Here is a 19901-nt window from a genome sequence, read left to right as displayed (position 1 = left end):
GTTTTACAAACGTTCATATATACTCATAATGGACATCAATTGTATTTTGGGGCTTTTCATGATTTCTTTAAACAGTTTTTTGTTTGTTTTCTTTAAGGTTGGAACGATTGTACTGCAGATTCGTTAATCACAAGAATCGGGTGCACAAGTTTGACTTTTTGGGGGATTTTTCCTAATCCACACAGTGTCGAAAGTACACAGATGGACACACACCGCCTCTGACATTTGGTTAAAAGTGTAAGTCGCACATTAACTGATGCTTTTGGAAGTTTTTGGCATAATTCTGGCTGGATATTTGAACACTCATTTCGGCAGAATTCATGCCAACTCATTGCTTTCCTGAATTTAAGCATAGTCTGCAAATCTTTGGCAGAGTTGAGCTCAGGGCTTTAGGAAGTGCATTCCAAAAGTCTAATGTTAGCCTGCTTTATCCATTCCAAAACCAGCTTTGATTTATGTTTGGGAACACTGTCCTGTTGAAATACCCAGTTGTGTTCAAGATATCTAGATTTTTATTTGAGTTATGGCTCCCGCTTCATTGTTTCATCCACTGTGCAATGCACCACTGCCACTGGCAGCAGAACGGCCTCAGAGCATGATGCTACCACCACCATGCTCGACAGCTCAGACAGTGCTGTCTGGTTTGAATGCATCACCTTTACTCTTCCAAACAGACCGCTTGTCATTGCAGCCCAACAGCTCAATCTTTGTTTCGTCTAACTAAAGAATTTTCTCCAGAAGGTGTTTTAACTTTTCCATGTAGGCAGCTGCAAATTTCAGTTGAACTTGAAGGTGTTGATTTTGAAGGAAGGGCTTCTGTCTCAGTTGGTACCCTCTCAGTCTCAAAGAGCACAGGCTGTTATTTAGCTTATTTATAAAGAGCAAATATTGATGAATAACAGGTAAGTGGAGTGGAATTGGAATAGCAATGCTTTTAACATACCTTGCAAGTATTGGGTTGAACCATTTTTGCCTTCAACACAGCCTTAATTCTTCACAACATAGATTCATCAAGGTACTAGAAAAATTCTTCAGAGATTTTGGTCCAAATTGACATAATAGCATCACACGGTGGCTGCAGATGTGTGGTTCCACATCCATGATGTGAATCTGCCATTGCGCCACATCCCAAAGGAACTCTATTGGACTCAGATCTGGTGACTGTGGAGGCCACTTGAGTACACAGTCATATTCAAGAAACCAGTTTGAGCAATGTTAGATGGTGTGTTAACTTGTTGGAAGAAGCCATCTGAAATTGGAATGGGCATGGTCATCAATACTTGTCATCTCTTTTCCAGATCATTCCCTATACTCCCCACAGATGTTTGCGCAAAAAAACCCACTAGATCAGCAGTTTATAAAATACTCCAACAACCGTCACAACGGCACTTAGCTAACCTTTCTTCCCCATCTGATGATCCCTTAAAACTTCAGCAGGTTGTCTTCCTCATGTCTTTGTGCCTAAAAGCATTGAGCTGTTGCCATGGAATTTGTCAATATTTAATGAGCAGTTGAACAGGTTTACCTAATGAAGAGGTTGGTAAGTGTATACTTGACTATTTGAAAATAGCATTCACCAATGGACCGCCTGCATTTACAACTTTATAAAAAGAAAGAAAAAAACAGAAGCAAGAAGAGTTTTGCTATTAACGTGCCTTAATGGGTTTCCAATGTTTAATAGCCAAACAATAGAAATAAATGAATACCTGCATTATGAAACTGTGCCTCTACAAGAAATTATCACTACACACCTTTCACCAATATATCCCTTCATACGTTCTTCATGCACTGTGTAGTGTTTACAAAAATGTCAAAGAGACAGAAAAGAAATATTTTCCAGGGTGTGTTGGTTGGTTGTTGATGCTGTATGAAACTATTGTGTAATATAATACCATTCACTCTGCACAGATACCACTTAGTTTCAATACAAGATATTAAAAGATTCAATTACTGTATGCCCTGGATGGTCGATACTTAACCAACCAAGAAAAGAATTTTCCACCTTCCTCTCCAAAGGTGTCTTTGAGAGGCTTTACTGTCACCTTGTGGTCAAAAAGAATAAGTACTGAAAACCTTCCCATTTTACAGTTTTTTCTGATTGCTTACAGTTTTTTCTGAATGCTTAAACCCTAACTGTGATTCCTGTAGCACAATCTCTAAAACTATTCAGACTTATAGCAAAACCACTCACTGAGTTTGCAAAACTAAAAGCTGCTTTGCACTCAGTTTGCAATTTTGTAACACACACTTTGCAAAACTGTAGGCACAATTCACTGCACAACACTCAATTACCAAATTTCCAACACACTCCTAGCAAAAGTATACACATGTATGGCTATCATTAACACTAATTTTCCAACTGTCTGGCACACTTTCACATGTGAAAACTTTTTTAGATAATTAGTTCACTTTGCAATCAGCCTAAGCACTATAATACAGGTAAGCTGTGTGTGCGGAGTACAATGGAGGGAGCAGAAAGAGTGAGAAGTAGAGGAGGCCGAGGAAGAGGACGTGGAGGTGAAGAAGTAGGATGAAGAGGACGACAAGGACAAGGAGGAGCAAGAGGAAGACGAGGAGGGGGGAGAGGAAGGGTAGGAAGAGTAAGAAATAGAATTGCTGATGACATCAGAGCTACAATAGTGGACCATGTAATCAACCGTGGAATGACCCTGAGGGAAGCTGGCCAAGGGGTCCAGCCTAACTCGAGCCGCTACACTGTAGCAAGTACCATAGGGACATCTTGAAATGAGAATTGGTTAGTACAGTCACTTCGCACAAAGATTTGTAGCACTGCCATATGCCAATGAGAAACACACCAATACCATTGATGTAAAAATACTGAAATTGTTACTTTACAGAATTGCCAATTGCCAATAAATTAGCCAATAGTTACAAAAAATGTGCTTAAGCAATCAGGAAAAACTGTAAGCACATTTTTTGTAACTATTGGCTAATTTTGCAAAACTCTTCACACAAATAAGAAAACCTGTCACCCAATCATCAAAACATTGTAGTTCTCTTGCAAAAGCAAACACAGCTAGATTAACTCTTCACACCTTCGTAAAAATGGTGTTTCCGTATCAAACAGTACACACAAGCCATCATCTACTAAGCACACAATGCGCCAACTGCACACTGATGGTATGAATACAAAACACATCTGACTTTTGCTTTCTCTGTGCACAAGGTAGGCTATGTCAGTTTGAGCTCATACTTCTGTCATAGATCCATAAGCATAGAGGGATCCAAACTTCAAGTACTGGTGTTTATTCAAACACATCAAAACAAACACAAGTGTTTATTTCCAAGTATAGGATTATTTGCAATCGCCATAATGACTATATGGGTTACTTGGTCTGCAGTGAACATGCTTCCTCTGCCCCCAGCATCTGGTCATCTAGCAATTCTGTAAAGTAACAATTTCAGTATTTTTACATCAATGGTATTGGTGTGTTTCTCATTGGCATATGGCAGTGCTACAAATCTTTGTGCGAAGTGACTGTACTAACCGATTCTCATTTCAAGATGTCCTTATGGTACTTGCTACAGTGTAGCGGCTCGAGTTAGGCTGGACCCGTTGGCCAGCTACCCTCAGGGTCTTTCCACGGTTGATTACATGGTCCACTATTGTAGCTCTGATGTCATCGGCAATTCTATTTCTTACTCTTCCTACCCTTCCTCTCCCCCCTCCTCGTCTTCCTCTTGCTCCTCCTTGTCCTTGTCGTCCTCTTCATCCTACTTCTTCACCTCCACGTCCTCTTCTTCTCACTCTTTCTGCTCCCTCCATTGTACTCCGCACACACAGCTTACCTGGATTATAGTGCTTAGGCTGATTGCAAAGTGAACTAATTATCTAAAAAAGTTTTCACATGTGAAAGTGTGCCAGACAGTTGGCAAATTAGTGTTAATGATAGCCATACATGTGTATACTTTTGCTAGGAGTGTGTTGGAAATTTGGTAATTGAGTGTTGTGCAGTGAATTGTGCCTACAGTTTTGCAAAGTGTGTGTTACAAAATTGCAAACTGAGTGCAAAGCAGCTTTTAGTTTTGCAAACTCAGTGAGTGGTTTTGCTATAAGTCTGAATAGTTTTAGAGATTGTGCTACAGGAATCACAGTTAGGGTTTAAGCATTCAGAAAAAACTGTAAATCCCACTATTGGACCCATGAGTAGCTTAAAAACAGAGATGCAGTGAGCAATAACTGGTTTCAATATTTTAATGCAAACATAACAAATCCTGTTTAGAAAACAGCAACCGAGTGTGTACAGCATCTTAAATAGCTAATTAAAAAAGAACAACAAAAGCAGCAGAACAATGAAAAGCAACAGTTAAAAAAATTAATGGATGAACTGAGACAAAAAAACCCTCATATTTTCTAACTGACATCATGACCAACATGCTCATGTTTCTTAAAGATTATACTGCACAAGTATTCAAAATGATGTGACAACCGTTTGCCATATGTACAAGACAGCTTCACAAGTACGAGTAGTCAGACTTGGTGACTTGACCCTGACGGTTAGCTACAAGAATTTAAGTTACAACTTTTATTCCTCTTAACTCTCTTTATAAAAACGATTTGCAAACTAGTACTTAGCATTTCTCCTGTCTCTTTTTCCCAGCCTCTTGCTTAACAAGAACTCTTGGCACTCGCAGCTTGTAATCAGTGCAGGGCAATTTTTTTATACACCTGAACTGTAATTTTGTAAATTGAAAGACACTGAGGTAAAGTAATTCGATACATGTCTTTTATTTTAACACTGCAAACTGATTACCACACGGAACACAAATATTACCAGGTTTTATAATCTTCATTATTATACACGTAATCCACATGCAGCACCAGGAATATGAAAAACATGGGAATGACATTACTCTCCAAATCAACAGAAAGAGAATTATTAACGTATGCATATTGTATACTGAAGTAACAAATAGTTTAATTGATCCAAACACAACTGTGTAAGTATGTGTAACACAACGAATAATAATTGACTTCTGCTGGACTGCTGATCATAGCTTCAGGGAGTTGACCTCTATGATCTGCTGCAGGATGTTGTCTACATCATTGGTGTCCAGGCTGATGCCGGCCAGGTCCAGCTGGGGCAGGAGTGCCGTGAGAAGCACTACCACGTTGTGGCGGATGTCATGCAGATTCTCTTGCACAGACCTGAGCGTACAACAGATTTGTCACTACAGCAAGAAACCCAAACAGCTCACATTTCACTTCTTGTTCCAAGAAAATTTTTTCTGGGAGAACTGAGCTTTTGTATCGTGTATGAATAGGTGTAAAAGGCTACAAGTGAGATGTTTACGAGGTGTTCCTTTATCATTTTGTTAAAACCTGTTAAAACCTATCAAGTTGATGTGAAATAAATCACAGTCTTGACTGATACTCGATCGATTTATCTACACGTACTTTGTGCAGATGAAGATAAATATAAATTAAGCATTAGGCATTCAAATTAGAACAATATCAATATATAGCTTGGGATCCTTGTCTACACAGCTGCATGTGGATGTCTGTATAACGCACTCACCTGTTGTCTTCACGGGCCTCAGTGTCACTGAGTCTTGTTCTCGTCTGGCTGTCAGTCTTTTCCTTCCTGGCTCTGCTCAGTTCAGGCTGGTTGTTGGACTCACTCACAGCTTTTAACCCGTGAAGTTCTGCAGCCTGAATCAGGCCAGAGGATGAAGTAGAGCACTGATAGACAGCAGGAGATAATCAAAGTTTTCATTTAGATTTCATTTAAATCAGATTTAACAGGTTTAAAATAAATCACATTACACTGCAGTATTTATCATTCTTCTTAATAATTCACTATTTTGTGCTTGATTTGTTCGTATGATTACAAAACACTCAACTACTTATTAAGATGATCAAACCTTATACTTGGGATTACCTTAGATTAATATATTTTAGTAGCTAAATTCAGCTCTGCAAGTCAAATCAAATTTCACTTTTTTTTAATTTAAAGCTCCAATCACAAAGAAGTCACTTCAAGGTGCTTAATATTGTAAGGTAAAAAGACCCTACAACATCAGAAAAAATGACGTCATCATACGATGCTCTATGAGCAAGGGCTTGGCGATAGTGCCAAGGGCAAAACTCCCCTTTAACAGGAAGAAAGCTCCTGCAGAATCAGGCTCAGGAAGCTATCCGCTGTGACCGGATGGTAGTGAGAGGAAAGAAAAGGGAGACGAGAGAGAGAGACGGGACAAAAGGAAACTATGGAAGAGAGAGAGCCAGAGTTTAATAACTGCTAATGATTAAATAAAGCAGTGGGGTGTGAAAAGATATCACCTAGAAACTCTATATTGTTGAAAATATATGCTTTAAATCAATGTATACAGGCCACTTTAACCAGAAAGAATTATTATTACATGTCCTTCAAGTGTTTAATAACTACTAAAGTAAATATCAAAAGAGGCTCATTACAAGAAGGAATGATGAGAATCAAAAGAAAATCATGATAGGATAAATGTGACTACATTAAACTTTAGTCTAACCAACATTTAAATAAACTAAAAAGGCAAAAATGGTTCTAAATGGTTTCTGACCTCAGCCATGTCCGTCTGACAGCCGACCTCTTTGCGTCCCGATGGTTTCTCCAGCGTCTGCGTTGGACTTTTTTCGTCGCAGTCATCATTTGTCATCGTTCCTTGAGTTGTCTTTGTGATTTCCAGACCTAGAAGGCTGCGGAGCTTCTCAGCCTCTTTCTCCAACCCAACCAGCCTCTGCATTTTAGCCTCCCGGTTAAGCCCTTCCGTGGGCAGCACCCTGCTCTGCTGCCCTTCTGTTCGGCTCAGCGGGGGCACTTTCACAGTCTGTGTGGAGGGGAGTGAGTGCTGCCACGTGTTGCCGGTGTGGGTTTGCGGTGGGTTTGTGTCTGAGTTCTCTACCCGGCTGCTGGCGTCCTTTTTGTTTTTTTCTGGGGATAATGTCTTGACTATATCACTTTGTTTCCCAGAATGCAACTCCTTATCCGTAACTGCTGAATCGGACTGGTGAAGCTTCCAAAGGTACCGCTTCTTTTTAACAACGCACAATATTGAATCTGACATCCTTTTGGGGTTACAAAAAAGGAGGGTTAATCGGTTAATACAAGGTATTAAACACTGATATATCTATCTACACACACACACACACACACACACAGATATATATATATATATATATATATATATATATATATATATAAATTAACTACTACACTATATCCAACCATTATCTAAAGCACAAGTTTGCATCAATACACTTGGATTAGACTGGAATTAGATTCTCTTTTTTATTTTATTCAATCTTTCCCCACCTTAAAGTTTCTAAGTGCTCCTCCTCTTCTGTCTCCATGTCTGCGTTTTCCGTTTTGTCGCTCTCTTCATCCTGAAGCCTCTTGTCACTTATCTCATTTTCCTTGGGCGACGCTCCTTTTGCAATTTCATTCTTCTTTTTAGTGACCGTGTCTCTTCCAGCGGCCTCCTCCTGCGTTTGCGTGTCCGTGTCCGACTGTGACTCCGCATCGTCATTCGCGAAAGTGTCATTTAGATCTGTGAGTTCATCTGCGTTTTCCACTTTGGTGGGCTTAGATGAACTCCGTAAGACTATTTGATGTTTAGACACTTGTTCCTCTACCTCAGACACCTGCAATGAAAACAGCAGAACGCACCTGTGAGATACAGTACGGGACCTTTACTGTTGGTGAGAAAAACACAACAAAGATAAGAAAAAAACAAATTTACATACCTCTAATGATTTTCGCTTTGTGCCTCTGGAGTACTCTCTGCAAGATAAAAACACGGATAATCACGTTATGCTCTGGTTTATCGTCAGTAAATATAATTGTCTCTGCTGGAGCTAACTAACTAACTGAACCTATGAAGGCTATTCGGGGATTGCGCACACAAGTTATTCTGCTTAGTAAATCTGAGCCCTAATCAGACATGATGAATCAAGTTGTCTGTAAGACTTCGCTGTTATTTGTTGATTTAAGGATTGTTTTTGTGTGACTCCTGCGGGCACTGGATTTTCTGAATACGATGCCGTGCAACGGTGATTAAAACTAAACGTAAAACAATATCTTGGGCAGCTTTGTGTGCATAGTGGTGGTTTTAAATAGGCTTTGGGCTGGAAACCATCAGTATCTGGTAACGCTGGGGTATACCCTCGACTGGTTGTCAGTCTGCAGGGCTAACGCAGAGACCCGAACAACCATTCACACCTACAGCCAATTTAGAATCAACTTAGCAAAGAATATCTTTGGACTGTGGGAGGAAGTTTGAGTAACCGTGCACCGAAAAAAAACCATGTTAACTTTCCAGAGTAATGCTATAAGTAAATGCCACACAAATACCCAGGGCTGTAAAACAATCAGAGTTTCTTGGTGTAAGTTCAACAGAATATTTCTCAGTTATTTAGTTACAAAACAAAAATTATGCTGCAACAAGCAAGTCATCGGGAAAGTGTTTACTAAATTCATTAAGGAACTAAGCAGTAGGGTTGTTTTTGTCACAGACCATCAGGTTTCTTTTTGTTACATAAGTAGTCGCCCCTGTCATCCATTAGGAAGATTTCAGGTTCAAGTCACATCCATCTTTTACATACAGTCTATGGGCAGACCACAGTCACTTTAGTCTGTGCATCACTCACTAACTGCTGTCAGTGAGCGGTTTATAACCTTGTGGTTTATCTTAGTACATTTGTATTTAACAGATTTCTGTCAAAAGTTGCCAAATTTAAGCAAATTAGATGTTACCCTTTCTGCTGACTTCTGCTTAAGTGTCTAAATAACAGACCTAAAGGGTTTTGTGTACTGATGAGCAACATAGAACCATATTTTAAAGAGCTAATTGATTCTTATCAGTTAGAGGATACCATAAGTAAACTTTTCTCAGACACGCTTAGAGTCACATGGACAACCGCCGGAAATAAGTGCATGAAACCACAAAACGGCATGTGAACCCACAAGAGCAAGCAGGCATGCAGAAAGAGCTGCAGTGCGATATATCCGTCCATGTACGAATTTTCACATACAGTCAAAGTTTCAGAGGGGTAAAGAAATGGGAATTTACAGTTTCTTGTGGCTTTTCTGATAGCTCGGTGTTAACAGCTCCTCGTGTTCTTCTGTTTCCTCTGGTGACGAGCAGCTTCTGTAAAGACAAAGAGACTTGTGCTTACTTTCAATTCAGTCAGCAGTGGCTTTGGCGAAAATTGAAAATGACGTTTTGCATCATACAAGCCATTAGAAATATCTGTCTTTTTTAAGAAAAGCAGTGAAATAAAAAGTAAACAAGGGAGAAAATGAATGCAAAGGACACGCAGGGCTCAGAAGGGGCTCGTGCTCGATCAATTAACGCTAAAATATGACCATGCAGAGTTAAACGATTAAAGACAGACTAAAAAAAAGGAAATGGTGACTACTGATGCTGAAGAGGCTAAAATATCTTGACCTCTAGTCCACAGAATAGCTCAAGAGAAAAAATATAGGTCTGCCTGCCTGCTAAAATTCAGTGTCTCCACTCTGTGCTCTGACTTCATTAAGATAATACTAAAATTTGAAGTCTTAATTTTAGCAAGATTAGAACATGCTTGTTAAGTTACCTGGTAGCTGATTAGCTTCACTTGATAAAATGACGAGTATATCAGAGGAAGAGCTGAGGTTCAGCTATCAATTTTGTCTCTGGAATGGTGGAGGTATGCTCTGAGGGAGGGGGAATGAAAGCCAGCAGAAGCGACAAAATGTGTGTGAATGAGAGGGAGACAAGTGGAAAGGCGAACACATACAAGCGAGGGGAAGAAGAGAGTGCAGCCAGGGTGGAGTGACTGAAAACAAATGCCAGAGGTGATTCGAGACAGAAGAATAGCATCTAGAGCGAGCATTGTAAATGATCAGAATGGGCCAAATTAGAAATGAATATATCAGCTCAAGATGAGCAGCTTGGAGAGACAAAGTTAGTCTACGTCCACATTAGCCTGGATAAATTTCAAAACAGCGTTTTCCGCGTCCACACTATCGTTTTCAGAGAGTTGTGTGTCCACATTGAAATGACCGAAAACGGCCGCATGTGCATGCGTGAAATGCGAGACGATTGGCCTGCCTCATTTCTGTCTGCCGTTTATTTACTTTCCGGCTTTACCGAGTTTTTTAAATAGACTAATAATGAGGTGGAGTTGTTGCTGCGAGTAACACAAAAGTACAAAGTTGCAAAAGCGAGTGAGAATTAAAGAATTTGAAGAAAAGCTATCTGGAACATGTACAGACTGATATTAATCTTTAATAGGGCTGTCAAAATTGAGAGCAAACAAACACACACACACACACACACACACACACACACACACACACACACACACACACACACACACACACACACATATATATATATATATATATATATGACTCCTCCTCAGGAGTCCTGAGGAGTCAGCTGAATGGTAAGAACAAGATCCGGGCCATCAACACGTACGCCCTGCCCGTGATCAGGTACCCTGCTGGGGTAATAGGCTGGCCAAAGGAGGAGATAGAAGCCACTGACATAAAGACAAGAAAGCTCCTTACCATGCATGGAGGGTTTCACCCCAAGTCCAGCACCCTGAGGCTGTACGCTAAGCGGAAGGAAGGGGGCCGGGGACTGGTGAGTGTCAGCACCACAGTCCAGGATGAGACAACGAACATCCAAGAATACATTGGGAAGATGGCCCCAACTGACCGAGTGCTCAGTGAATACCTCAGGCAGCAGAAACCCAAGAAAGAGGAGGAAGACGAGGAACCATCATGGAAGGACAGGCCCCTGCACGGTATGTACCACCGGCAGATAGAGGAGGTGGCTGATATCCAGAAATCCTACCAGTGGCTGGACAAAGCTGGACTGAAAGACAGCACAGAGGCACTAATCATGGCAGCACAAGAACAAGCTCTGAGTACAAGATCCATAGAGGCTGGGGTCTATCACACCAGGCAAGACCCCAGGTGCAGGCTGTGTAAAGATGCCCCAGAGACAATCCAGCACATAACAGCAGGGTGCAAGATGCTAGCAGGCAAGGCATACATGGAACGCCATAACCAAGTGGCCGGCATAGTGTACAGGAACATCTGTGCCGAGTATAACCTGGAAGTCCCGAGGTCAAAGTGGGAGATGCCCCCAAGGGTGGTGGAGAATGACCGAGCTAAGATCCTGTGGGACTTCCAGATACAGACGGACAAAATGGTGGTGGCTAACCAACCGGACATAGTGGTGGTAGACAAACAGAAGAAGACGGCCGTAGTGATCGATGTAGCGGTTCCGAATGACAGCAATATCAGGAAGAAGGAACACGAGAAGCTGGAGAAATACCAAGGGCTCAGAGAAGAGCTCGAGAGGATGTGGAGGGTGAAGGTAATGGTGGTCCCCGTGGTAATCGGAGCACTAGGTGCGGTGACTCCCAAGCTAGGCGAGTGGCTCCAGCAGATCCCGGGAATAACATCGGAGATCTCTGTCCAGAAGAGCGCAGTCCTGGGAACAGCTAAGATACTGCGCAGGACCCTCAAGCTCCCAGGCCTCTGGTAGAGGACCCGAGCTTGAAGGATAAACCGCCCGCAGGGGCGTGCTGGGTGTTTTTATATATATATATATATATATATATATATATATATATATATATATATATATATATATATATATATATATATATATATATATATATATATATATATATATATATATATATATATATGTGTGTGTGTTAGCGTGACAGAGGAGGATGTTAGGAGTTAGGGTTATGTGGAAGCTGATGCTGCTGTGGCGGCCCAGCAATGGAGCAGCCGAAAGAAGAATAGACTGATAAATGCTGCCTGACACAAATAATTAGGTTTTCCAGCAGTGTAATGTTGCTCCTGAAAACAGTGTTGTTGAACATGATTCAGCTTTTGCATTCATTGTGTAATTGTGCTTCTTACTCAAGTCAGTGGTGCAGTTAAAATCACGAGAAATAATATGAAATACCCACCTGTAACGTGAATTTGGGTTCTGGCTGCAGGTCCAGCTCTCAGGAGCAATTCTGTAAAAGCCGTCAGGGATGCTTCGCCACTTGAGACACTCTTCACACTGTAACCACATGGGACCCCTGTAAATACAACAGCTGTCAGTAAGATAAAGTTGGCAATAAAGATATACTTAACTATTTTTATCTCAGTAAGTCTAGACTTGTGCACACAACAGATCTCTTCAAGATCTATCTATCTATCTATCTATCTATCTATCTATCTATCTATCTATCTATCTATCTATCTATCTATCTATCTATCTATCTATCTATCTATCTATCTATCTATCTATCTATCTATCTATCTATCTATCTATCTATCTATCTATCTATCCATCTATCTATCTATCTATCTATCTATCTATCTATCTATCTATCTATCTATCTATCTATCTATCTATAAATAAACTTTTGGCTTAACGGATCATATAGATGATATTTTTATGTTCCTTGTCTCTGTAATTTTACCCCAGAGCCTGAGTCTCACTCCTCTGGTTTAATATAGATATGATATTATGACTTTGATAAATAGCCAAGTTCTAACATGCACTGGCCTGCGGCTGAACTGAACTTTGGAATGAGGATATGTTATTAACACTCCACATTTTGGTCATGAAAAAACCTGAAAACTGTGGGAAACCCTTCCGAGTTGAACAGCACGTTTCCTCAAAACAGTGTGCGGCGATGTGGAACAGAGGGGCTTTGAAGTACACTGATCTTATTTGATGGGTGAGTGAGGAGTGTTAGATTATCAGCAGTGACATGTTTGTAAACCACCTGTATAGAAAAGCAGTGCACTAATAATATTGGGCGCCACTGAACGCAGTGTAAGGGTTTATTGAGGTTTTTTTTTATTATTTCCTCCTTTGATAGTACTATTTACCATGTGTCTAGCTTTTTGGCATCCGTTACTTTTTTATTCCTCTAGCTGTCTGCTCCACCCTACTTATTTATACTTGTCACCCAACCTTTATTTACCTTTCCTACCTTTCTGAGTTCTACATTTAGACTTTCTGTTTGAACTGCACTTAATACTCGGCACGTATTTAGAGCCAGATGAACTGGATGAGTGTTCACTGTTTGCACTACAGCTATATCAGGTCTGGGTCTATACTCGTTATACCAGTGATGGACTGGCTTTTCTAGTCTTACTGACCACTCCAAGTGCTCTAGACTACAAGTCAAAACACACCATACAGTACGTTATTCCATACACTTCAAGCCTTCACGTCTCACGTCCATGGCCTGTTTCAAGTCACCAGTTAGCCTAACATGCTATCTTTGGTTTGTCGGAGGAAGTAGCCAGAGGGCACTCACACGAGCACATGAGGAACATGAAAACTCCACACAGGGTTCAAACCAGGAACTTTCTTGTCGTTGGGCGACAGGGTTAACCACTACAACACCACGCAGTTTTGTTTTTTAGAACTAGAAATAAAATTTAAAGCTGAATTTTAAAAAAAGGCTTATGCTGTATGTTAGAAATGGCCCAAGGGCACATCCAGCCTATTGCATAATGACCACTTCAATTGATCTCTGTACAGCTGCAGCAGCCTTTGTGTGAGAACAGCAACAATGAATACCACCTGATGATACAAAGCAATGACGGACATGCAAGGGAACACTGAGGCCTCACCCCTCATAATGGCAACATCACTGAGTATAAAACACCTTAGTTAGCCAACAGACTCCACATTAATAGGCCTATAAAACTTTGTAATGACAACTTTAGAAATTATTATTAGTCTACAATAATGTCAGCTTGTAACAGTGTTATAAACAAGCATTTTTTCCTATATATTTATAGCTTGGTAAAATGACAAATAACCATAGCTTAATTATCAGCTTTCATACTGTAAACCTGTATTCAGAGCCTCAACATATAATGTTTATGCAATGTATTATTTGTTTATAATTTGTAATATGAAAGCATCACACATAACTTACAATAAAGTATTAACATTCTAATAATGCAGCAAATTTAACAGCAACTATTTCCACTGTCTGACCTCACTGTTTTTCAAAATCTGGCCCTGACTTCATCTGTGTAAAAAAAACAAAACAGTTAACACTTACTCATCGACATCCTCCTGGACCTCCTTCTCATTTTTGTCTAGAGCCTGAAACTCTCGCTCTCTGGCCTTCTTCTCTGTCACCTCCTTCCAGTAGTCGTTGAGTTTTAGGCCCAAAGCTCCGAGGGTCAGTCTTGGGAGTAAAAAGAGGAAACAACTGTAAATGTGTTTAAAATAAGACAATGACAGAAAAAGAAATTAACTGAAGATTACATGATCAAATTACCGCCTTCGCTCTTAACTTTGTACATACAGGATGAAACTATTTATTCCAACTCAACAGCTCATATTCACAAACAAAACAATCAAACAAAAAAAGCAACTATCTGATTTATTACTGTTTGTTACCTGTACTCTTTGGTGTACTCAAAGTCTTGCTTGTTATGAGCAGGTTTCAGAAAATTGCACTCAATGACGCCGATGACGCCAATGCCCGCTCTTAGGCCCGAAGTCTGAAGGAAATTTAAGAGTGACATTTATTAAGCAGAGGCAGGTACCCAGGGTAGCCTCACAGTATTTGTAACACACAACATTATTTTACTTTACCTTTAGCTGGCAGCCCACTTTCTCATACGCCTTAATGAGACGATTCTTGTGGTACATCATAATCCCATAGTGATCCTTGTTTTTTGGGTTAAGTCCAAAGGTCACCTTCACTTTGTCTTTCTGACAAAAACCAGTTAAGAAAACTGACAAAGTTTAGAATAATGATGCAATTTTCATATAATTAAAGGGATGTTACTAATGTAATTGTTTTAACAGAAAAACATGGAAAAAATGTAACATTGTTCATGCAATTATTATTAATGACCTTATTATTAATTATAGTAGAGTATAATTCAGAATTTTCATAACTCTTATCCTACCCCTGAGGTCTGGTTTGTTGCATGCATTCATATATTAGATAGGCAAACAGATAAAGTTCAGATTAAAAATTCGGTTTTGTGGGCGCTGAACCGATCCCTGGCACGATAACACAAAACCCCAGTTTCAAAATCTCAGTTCTCTAGAAGACATGAAAAGATTAAAAAAAAAATAATAACTAGATATGAGACCGCATGAACTGGCACTGTGAAGCTTGTTTGGATTTTCCCTTCATGAACATCTGTTAAGCACCAAAAGTGTGTGTGTGTGTGTTTTTTTAAACTTTTTTACCAGACCCCAGTAAAGTAACACAGATGCTTCATCTCCAACAGTCACACGAATCCCACTTCCTGTTTACACTTGAATTTGGCTGTTACACACACACATAGCGTAAGGATACACTGAAGTGGGGTTTGTAGACGTCATGCTCAATGTGTATCAGCCTCTTCGCTACCAGTTTGGCCTGAATCTTCTTCCCCCTCAGTATGATCTGTGTTTTCGGCTTCAGATACAGGATACTGAGGTAGGCCTGTGATAAACATGCAAGCAAATAAAACGGACAAGGTGGAAAAAAAAGAAAGAAAATAAGCGAGGCTTAAAACTGAAAACTCTAAATATGAAATACTCTTTTGTCGGTTGAAATCCACTCGTGAACGCACATTTTTCACCAGCGGGTTTATTTTTTAATCTTGAAACATGAAAAAAAGATGATTTACAAACAAAAAGTAAATTCTTAGAATTTGCGAATTATCATTTAAAACCTGCAAAAAAAACATTTTTTTAATGAAACTGGGGCAGTGTTACTACAAAACCACAAGGTTGACAGTTTGTCTACAGTAGTGTGGAGGTACTCAGTGTCTGCCAAAAAGTGGAAGACACTCTTACACCCAGCCCCCAACACACACAGCACTTGTATGGCTAAACCCACACGTAAACCACAACCACTACACCCTGAATTTTTCTCTAACCCTGATCACAACCTTTAACACTAAAATCCTCCTGAACAGGTCCCCAAGCCCTGACAAATATTAATATTATGGACCACAGAGGCTCTAACATAATAACAGATGGTAAAGTGTTTTTTTACCCACTCACCCTGAGACTGTAATGCATGTCTGGGATGTTCTGCTCAGTTCTCAAGGATCCGCTATTCTTCAGCCCCTTCTTCAACTCTTCGATCTGAATCTCAGGCAAACGAATGTCATTCGGATCGGTCTCAAAGTCGAGCTCCATCTTACCGTCTTTAGCTCTTCGGGATAGCACGAAAGAAAGCAGCTGTTAGAACATGTAATTGTGTTTCACTGCACACGCTGTAATGGCTGTCTAGAAAGCTCCGCAGATGGCTTTGCAAGACATTTCATTAATTGGGAACGATTTGCAACACAAAGTCACTGTATGGCTTTACCTCCTGTGTCTAATTACTAGGATTTGAATCACAGGGCAATACTTGAAATGCTGGATGGTTATACTCATTGTGGTGATCATCTCTCTCTCCAGCATGAAGAGGAAGTGAAATAGGAGGTATGAGAAACCTGACCTGGTTCTTTTTACCACTTTACAAGAACCTGACTTCAGTCGACCATTTCTCTCTAAGAAATTTAGTTGAAGAAGGAAAAGAGAAAATTCAAAACTTCAATTTAGGAGGTTCTCTGTTCTCCATTTGAATGTGGGTCACTTTGCATAGATTTGCCTAGAACCATGCTTATACAAATACTACATATGTGTTTTTGTACCCACTTGCCTCCCTCTGATACTGACTGTGCTTGCACACTCCTCAGTGTCATGTGGTATTTTCAACCAATGGTCACAACACGCCAACTTGGAAACTCTAACCGAGATGTTTTGACTTGACTGACACTAAAGAAACAGTGTAATAAGGTCTGCGCTAATCTGCTTTGTTGTACAGAGTTCGACAAAATGACTGACATCATGACAGTTATCTAACAAGATTACAGATTTCACACATTTGGCTTCGTCAAACTGCTAGTGGTGGAAGGGAGATGTTTGTCGTGTGGAACACTCTTATCTTATCATGTTTCAACTTTAATGTAACACGAACATGTGATTCTGACCTGCGGATGTTCCAGATTAATATCTTGGTGCCTTTTTTGGAGGGAATTGAGTCAAAATGTGAATGTATCTGCTCCAGGGATTTGACGATCGAGTGGTCGAGGACGGCCGTCAGACTGGCCTGTGAATCCTCGGTCACAACTAATAACTGTAACACCGAATTAAGGTCAGAACATAAGGGAGCATGTATGGTAATAAACACATATACATAATATATTTGTTTCCTGTTATCTGCCTTAAACTTGGCCTGCCTATTTTAATTCATGTCACCCCCCACCCACACACCCTGTGCCATTCAAATGATCTCATCAGTTCTCACACTAAAAAAATCAGGAAGTCATACTGATGTAGAACGTCTACGCATCAGCAAATTCACAAAGTAAACCTAATATTGTATCCTAATATTTCCCAGTCCCTTTGTGAAGGATATTGGTTTGCTGGTTGAAAGGGACAATGGGGACGATGACAGCCTGGGCTTTAATGCTTTCCAGGTAGGTCTGCGACAGCATCCCCACAGTCTGACAGCCGCCGTTCTTGGTGAAGATGAGCGCGTCACGCCCCAAGCGCATGGAGCCCGACTTAAAGCCGTTCCCGTAAACCCCGATGGCCTGCTGACTGGCCCTACCCGAGCCCTTCTCTGTAAAACCAAAGCTGGACACAAAAGCGAGCAAGTGTTAATTATCGAACACTGAGAAGCAAGCTGAGAAGACAAAACTAGCCTAATGTGTGAATGTGACACAAAGCGGCACATGTGAGGCCACAGTTGGAAACTGCGCGTGTGTGTCTGTGGGTTAAATGCAGAAAAGAGGAACACAATCGGTATGCAGCACTACTGTGTCTTTCTATGTTTCTTTTTTTCCTTGTGTGTGAACTTCACACGTGTCTCACCTGAGCATCTTGTGCAGTTTGTTGGGGGTCATGCCGCTGCCATTATCGATGAAAGACAGACAGAGGTGATCCGTTTCATGAACTACATCTATCCAGAACTGTTTAGCGGACACACCGGGGTCTGAGGCATTGTCTAGAAGACGACAGGCAGAAAATTGGAAATAAGAAAAACAAGAGAAGCACATGGGATGGCTAGTTTCTTTAATGCCTTCCTTATATTTCTTTACAACGTGAACTTCCTGCAGGCATAGTCAAAGTGATACTGCACATTATAGATGAGGAGACTCATGCTGCAGGAACAAATCATTAGATCTACAACTCCACTGCTGATCTCTGGATGCTACTGCTATGTGCTGTAATCTATACTTCAATGTGGGGCACAGCCACTAATTGCGTCACACCATGATCAACAAACATCGAACATACGGAGTTTGGGACTTTCTGCAGGGTTATTGCGAATCACTGCGAGCTTATTCCAAGAAGCACGTGGCTCCCTTTGTTGTTTCTAAAGTTTAGCCTGTACTTTCACGTGGGACAGTGGTGCGAATGCATTTCTACAGCGCACTCCCTTCGCTGTTCCGGTTTTTAAAAAAGCCTCAGCAGCCAACAGACGGTCAGCACGTCTGAACCAATGAGAGCGCACAGAGTGGAGGAATGGCAATGTTGACAGCCCAGACACGAACCATTTATGTCACATAAAGGCGCAAATAAGCTACTGCTGCATATTTACCAATAAGTTTTATATGTATTTTGTCAAAAATAATCCAAACTGATTCTGTTAATGCTCACGAGAAGTAAGAGTACCGACACTGCAGAAAACCTCACTGCAGTTGAGCAGTTACTAATATCTCAGCACTATGATTTCAAACTGCAGAGCGTTAAAGGAACGAGCTCCTCTATCCTTACTTTACGAAGGGATTATTACCACAACACAGCGTCTGCAGCTGCCAGCACACGTCTTTAGGCGTGTGAGCGCAAACTCGTGAAAGAGGAAGTCCGTTCGGTCCATTTTTGCACCAACACAAATGTCTGCTCAACACGCCAACTTTGTGCGCGACAGCGGAAGAGCGGTGCGAAAGAAACCACGAAAAGCTGCAGCAACAGGTGCAGGGGACTGTGCAGCGTTTCTGTATTATGCCTGAAATTTCTTATTGCCTACCTATTAATTCTGCCACAGCGCTGAAAGGCCAGGTATGACTTGTGGAGTTGCTGTTCAGGAAGGAAGGACTCATCTGGAAATGAAAAAAAGAATTTAAAAAAACAAGTTAAACTTTCACTTGCTCTTTTTTGTGAGCCGCTGTAGCGAACGTTTTCTAAAGTGTCGAAACAAATGCGAATCCTCTACAGCAAATATCTGAAATACTTACAGAACTCAGGCGAATCCCATGCTCACTTAACCTCGCCATGTTTTTCGTCTGAATATTTTGCTTCTCGTCGTGTGAGCTCTCCGTGCGCAGGTACGTAGCCATACAGAGCAGTGGGCGCGTCCTCGGGGCCTGTGTCAAAGGAAGTCAGCCGAAGTCGCGCTTCGAGCAGTCTGAAAGAGACACAGCTGAGGTATTTCTTTCTGCAGATCTTATGTTAATATGACGTTTTACCAAGTTCTTGCATTTATTACCAAGTTGATTTATTGTTACTTTGTTATAACGCGTGTTTGAAATGGGCTGGTTTTTTTTCATTCAAAAATTATAATAATTCAGTTGCAGAATCAGCTAAATGCTTACAGTAAATGGCCGTTGTGTTAGGCACACCTCCTTAACTATCATTAAAAGAGATCTGACATGCTGAAGGTTCAAATCTGGCATCAAAATAGGGAAGAGACGTGATATAAGTGACTTTGAATGTGGCTTGGTGCCATATGGGCTGGTCTGAATATCTGAGGTTGTACTGAGAATTTCCCATACAACTTTCTCTTTACTGAACGTTTACTGAATGGTCTGAAAAGGGGAAAAAAAAAATCTGTGTTCAGCAATTCTCTGCTACTCACA

The 19901-nt window shown here is 40.7% G+C and overlaps 1 protein-coding gene across 1 annotated transcript; it reads right to left on the bottom strand.

Moving 5' to 3' along the window:
* Positions 1–4206: 4206 nt before the first annotated feature.
* Positions 4207–19426, bottom strand: LOC146677794 (MORC family CW-type zinc finger protein 3). Its single transcript, XM_085426381.1, has 17 exons — positions 19281–19426; positions 19073–19145; positions 17914–18046; positions 17456–17676; positions 17028–17175; positions 16051–16204; positions 15356–15484; positions 14638–14757; positions 14440–14543; positions 14096–14224; positions 11984–12100; positions 9070–9147; positions 7745–7781; positions 7314–7642; positions 6562–7066; positions 5541–5704; positions 4207–5170 (listed from the first exon to the last, which is right to left on the bottom strand). The coding sequence occupies exons 1-17, from the start codon at positions 19380–19382 to the stop codon at positions 5014–5016; spliced, it is 2700 nt and encodes an 899-aa protein (XP_085282507.1). The 5' UTR covers positions 19383–19426; the 3' UTR covers positions 4207–5013.
* Positions 19427–19901: the final 475 nt, after the last annotated feature.

The sequence above is a fragment of the Rhamphochromis longiceps genome, linkage group LG2 (assembly GCF_057381845.1).
Source record: "Rhamphochromis longiceps isolate RC_006_pf linkage group LG2, R_longiceps_female_GT1.1, whole genome shotgun sequence".
Lineage (NCBI taxonomy): Eukaryota > Metazoa > Chordata > Actinopteri > Cichliformes > Cichlidae > Rhamphochromis > Rhamphochromis longiceps.
Note: the sequence above shows the minus strand (reverse complement) of the source record. Positions and strands in the feature narration are given on the sequence as shown.

Coding starts and splice junctions, on each gene's coding strand:
- LOC146677794 (XM_085426381.1), bottom strand. CDS start 19,382: ATGGCTACGTACCTGCGCACGGAGAGCTCACACGACGAGAAGCAAAAT. Junction 15,485..16,050: donor ACATGCATTACAGTCTCAGG/GTGAGTGGGTAA, acceptor TGTTTATCACAG/GCCTACCTCAGTATCCTGTA. Junction 14,758..15,355: donor TCTACAAACCCCACTTCAGT/GTATCCTTACGC, acceptor GGTTTTTGTCAG/AAAGACAAAGTGAAGGTGAC.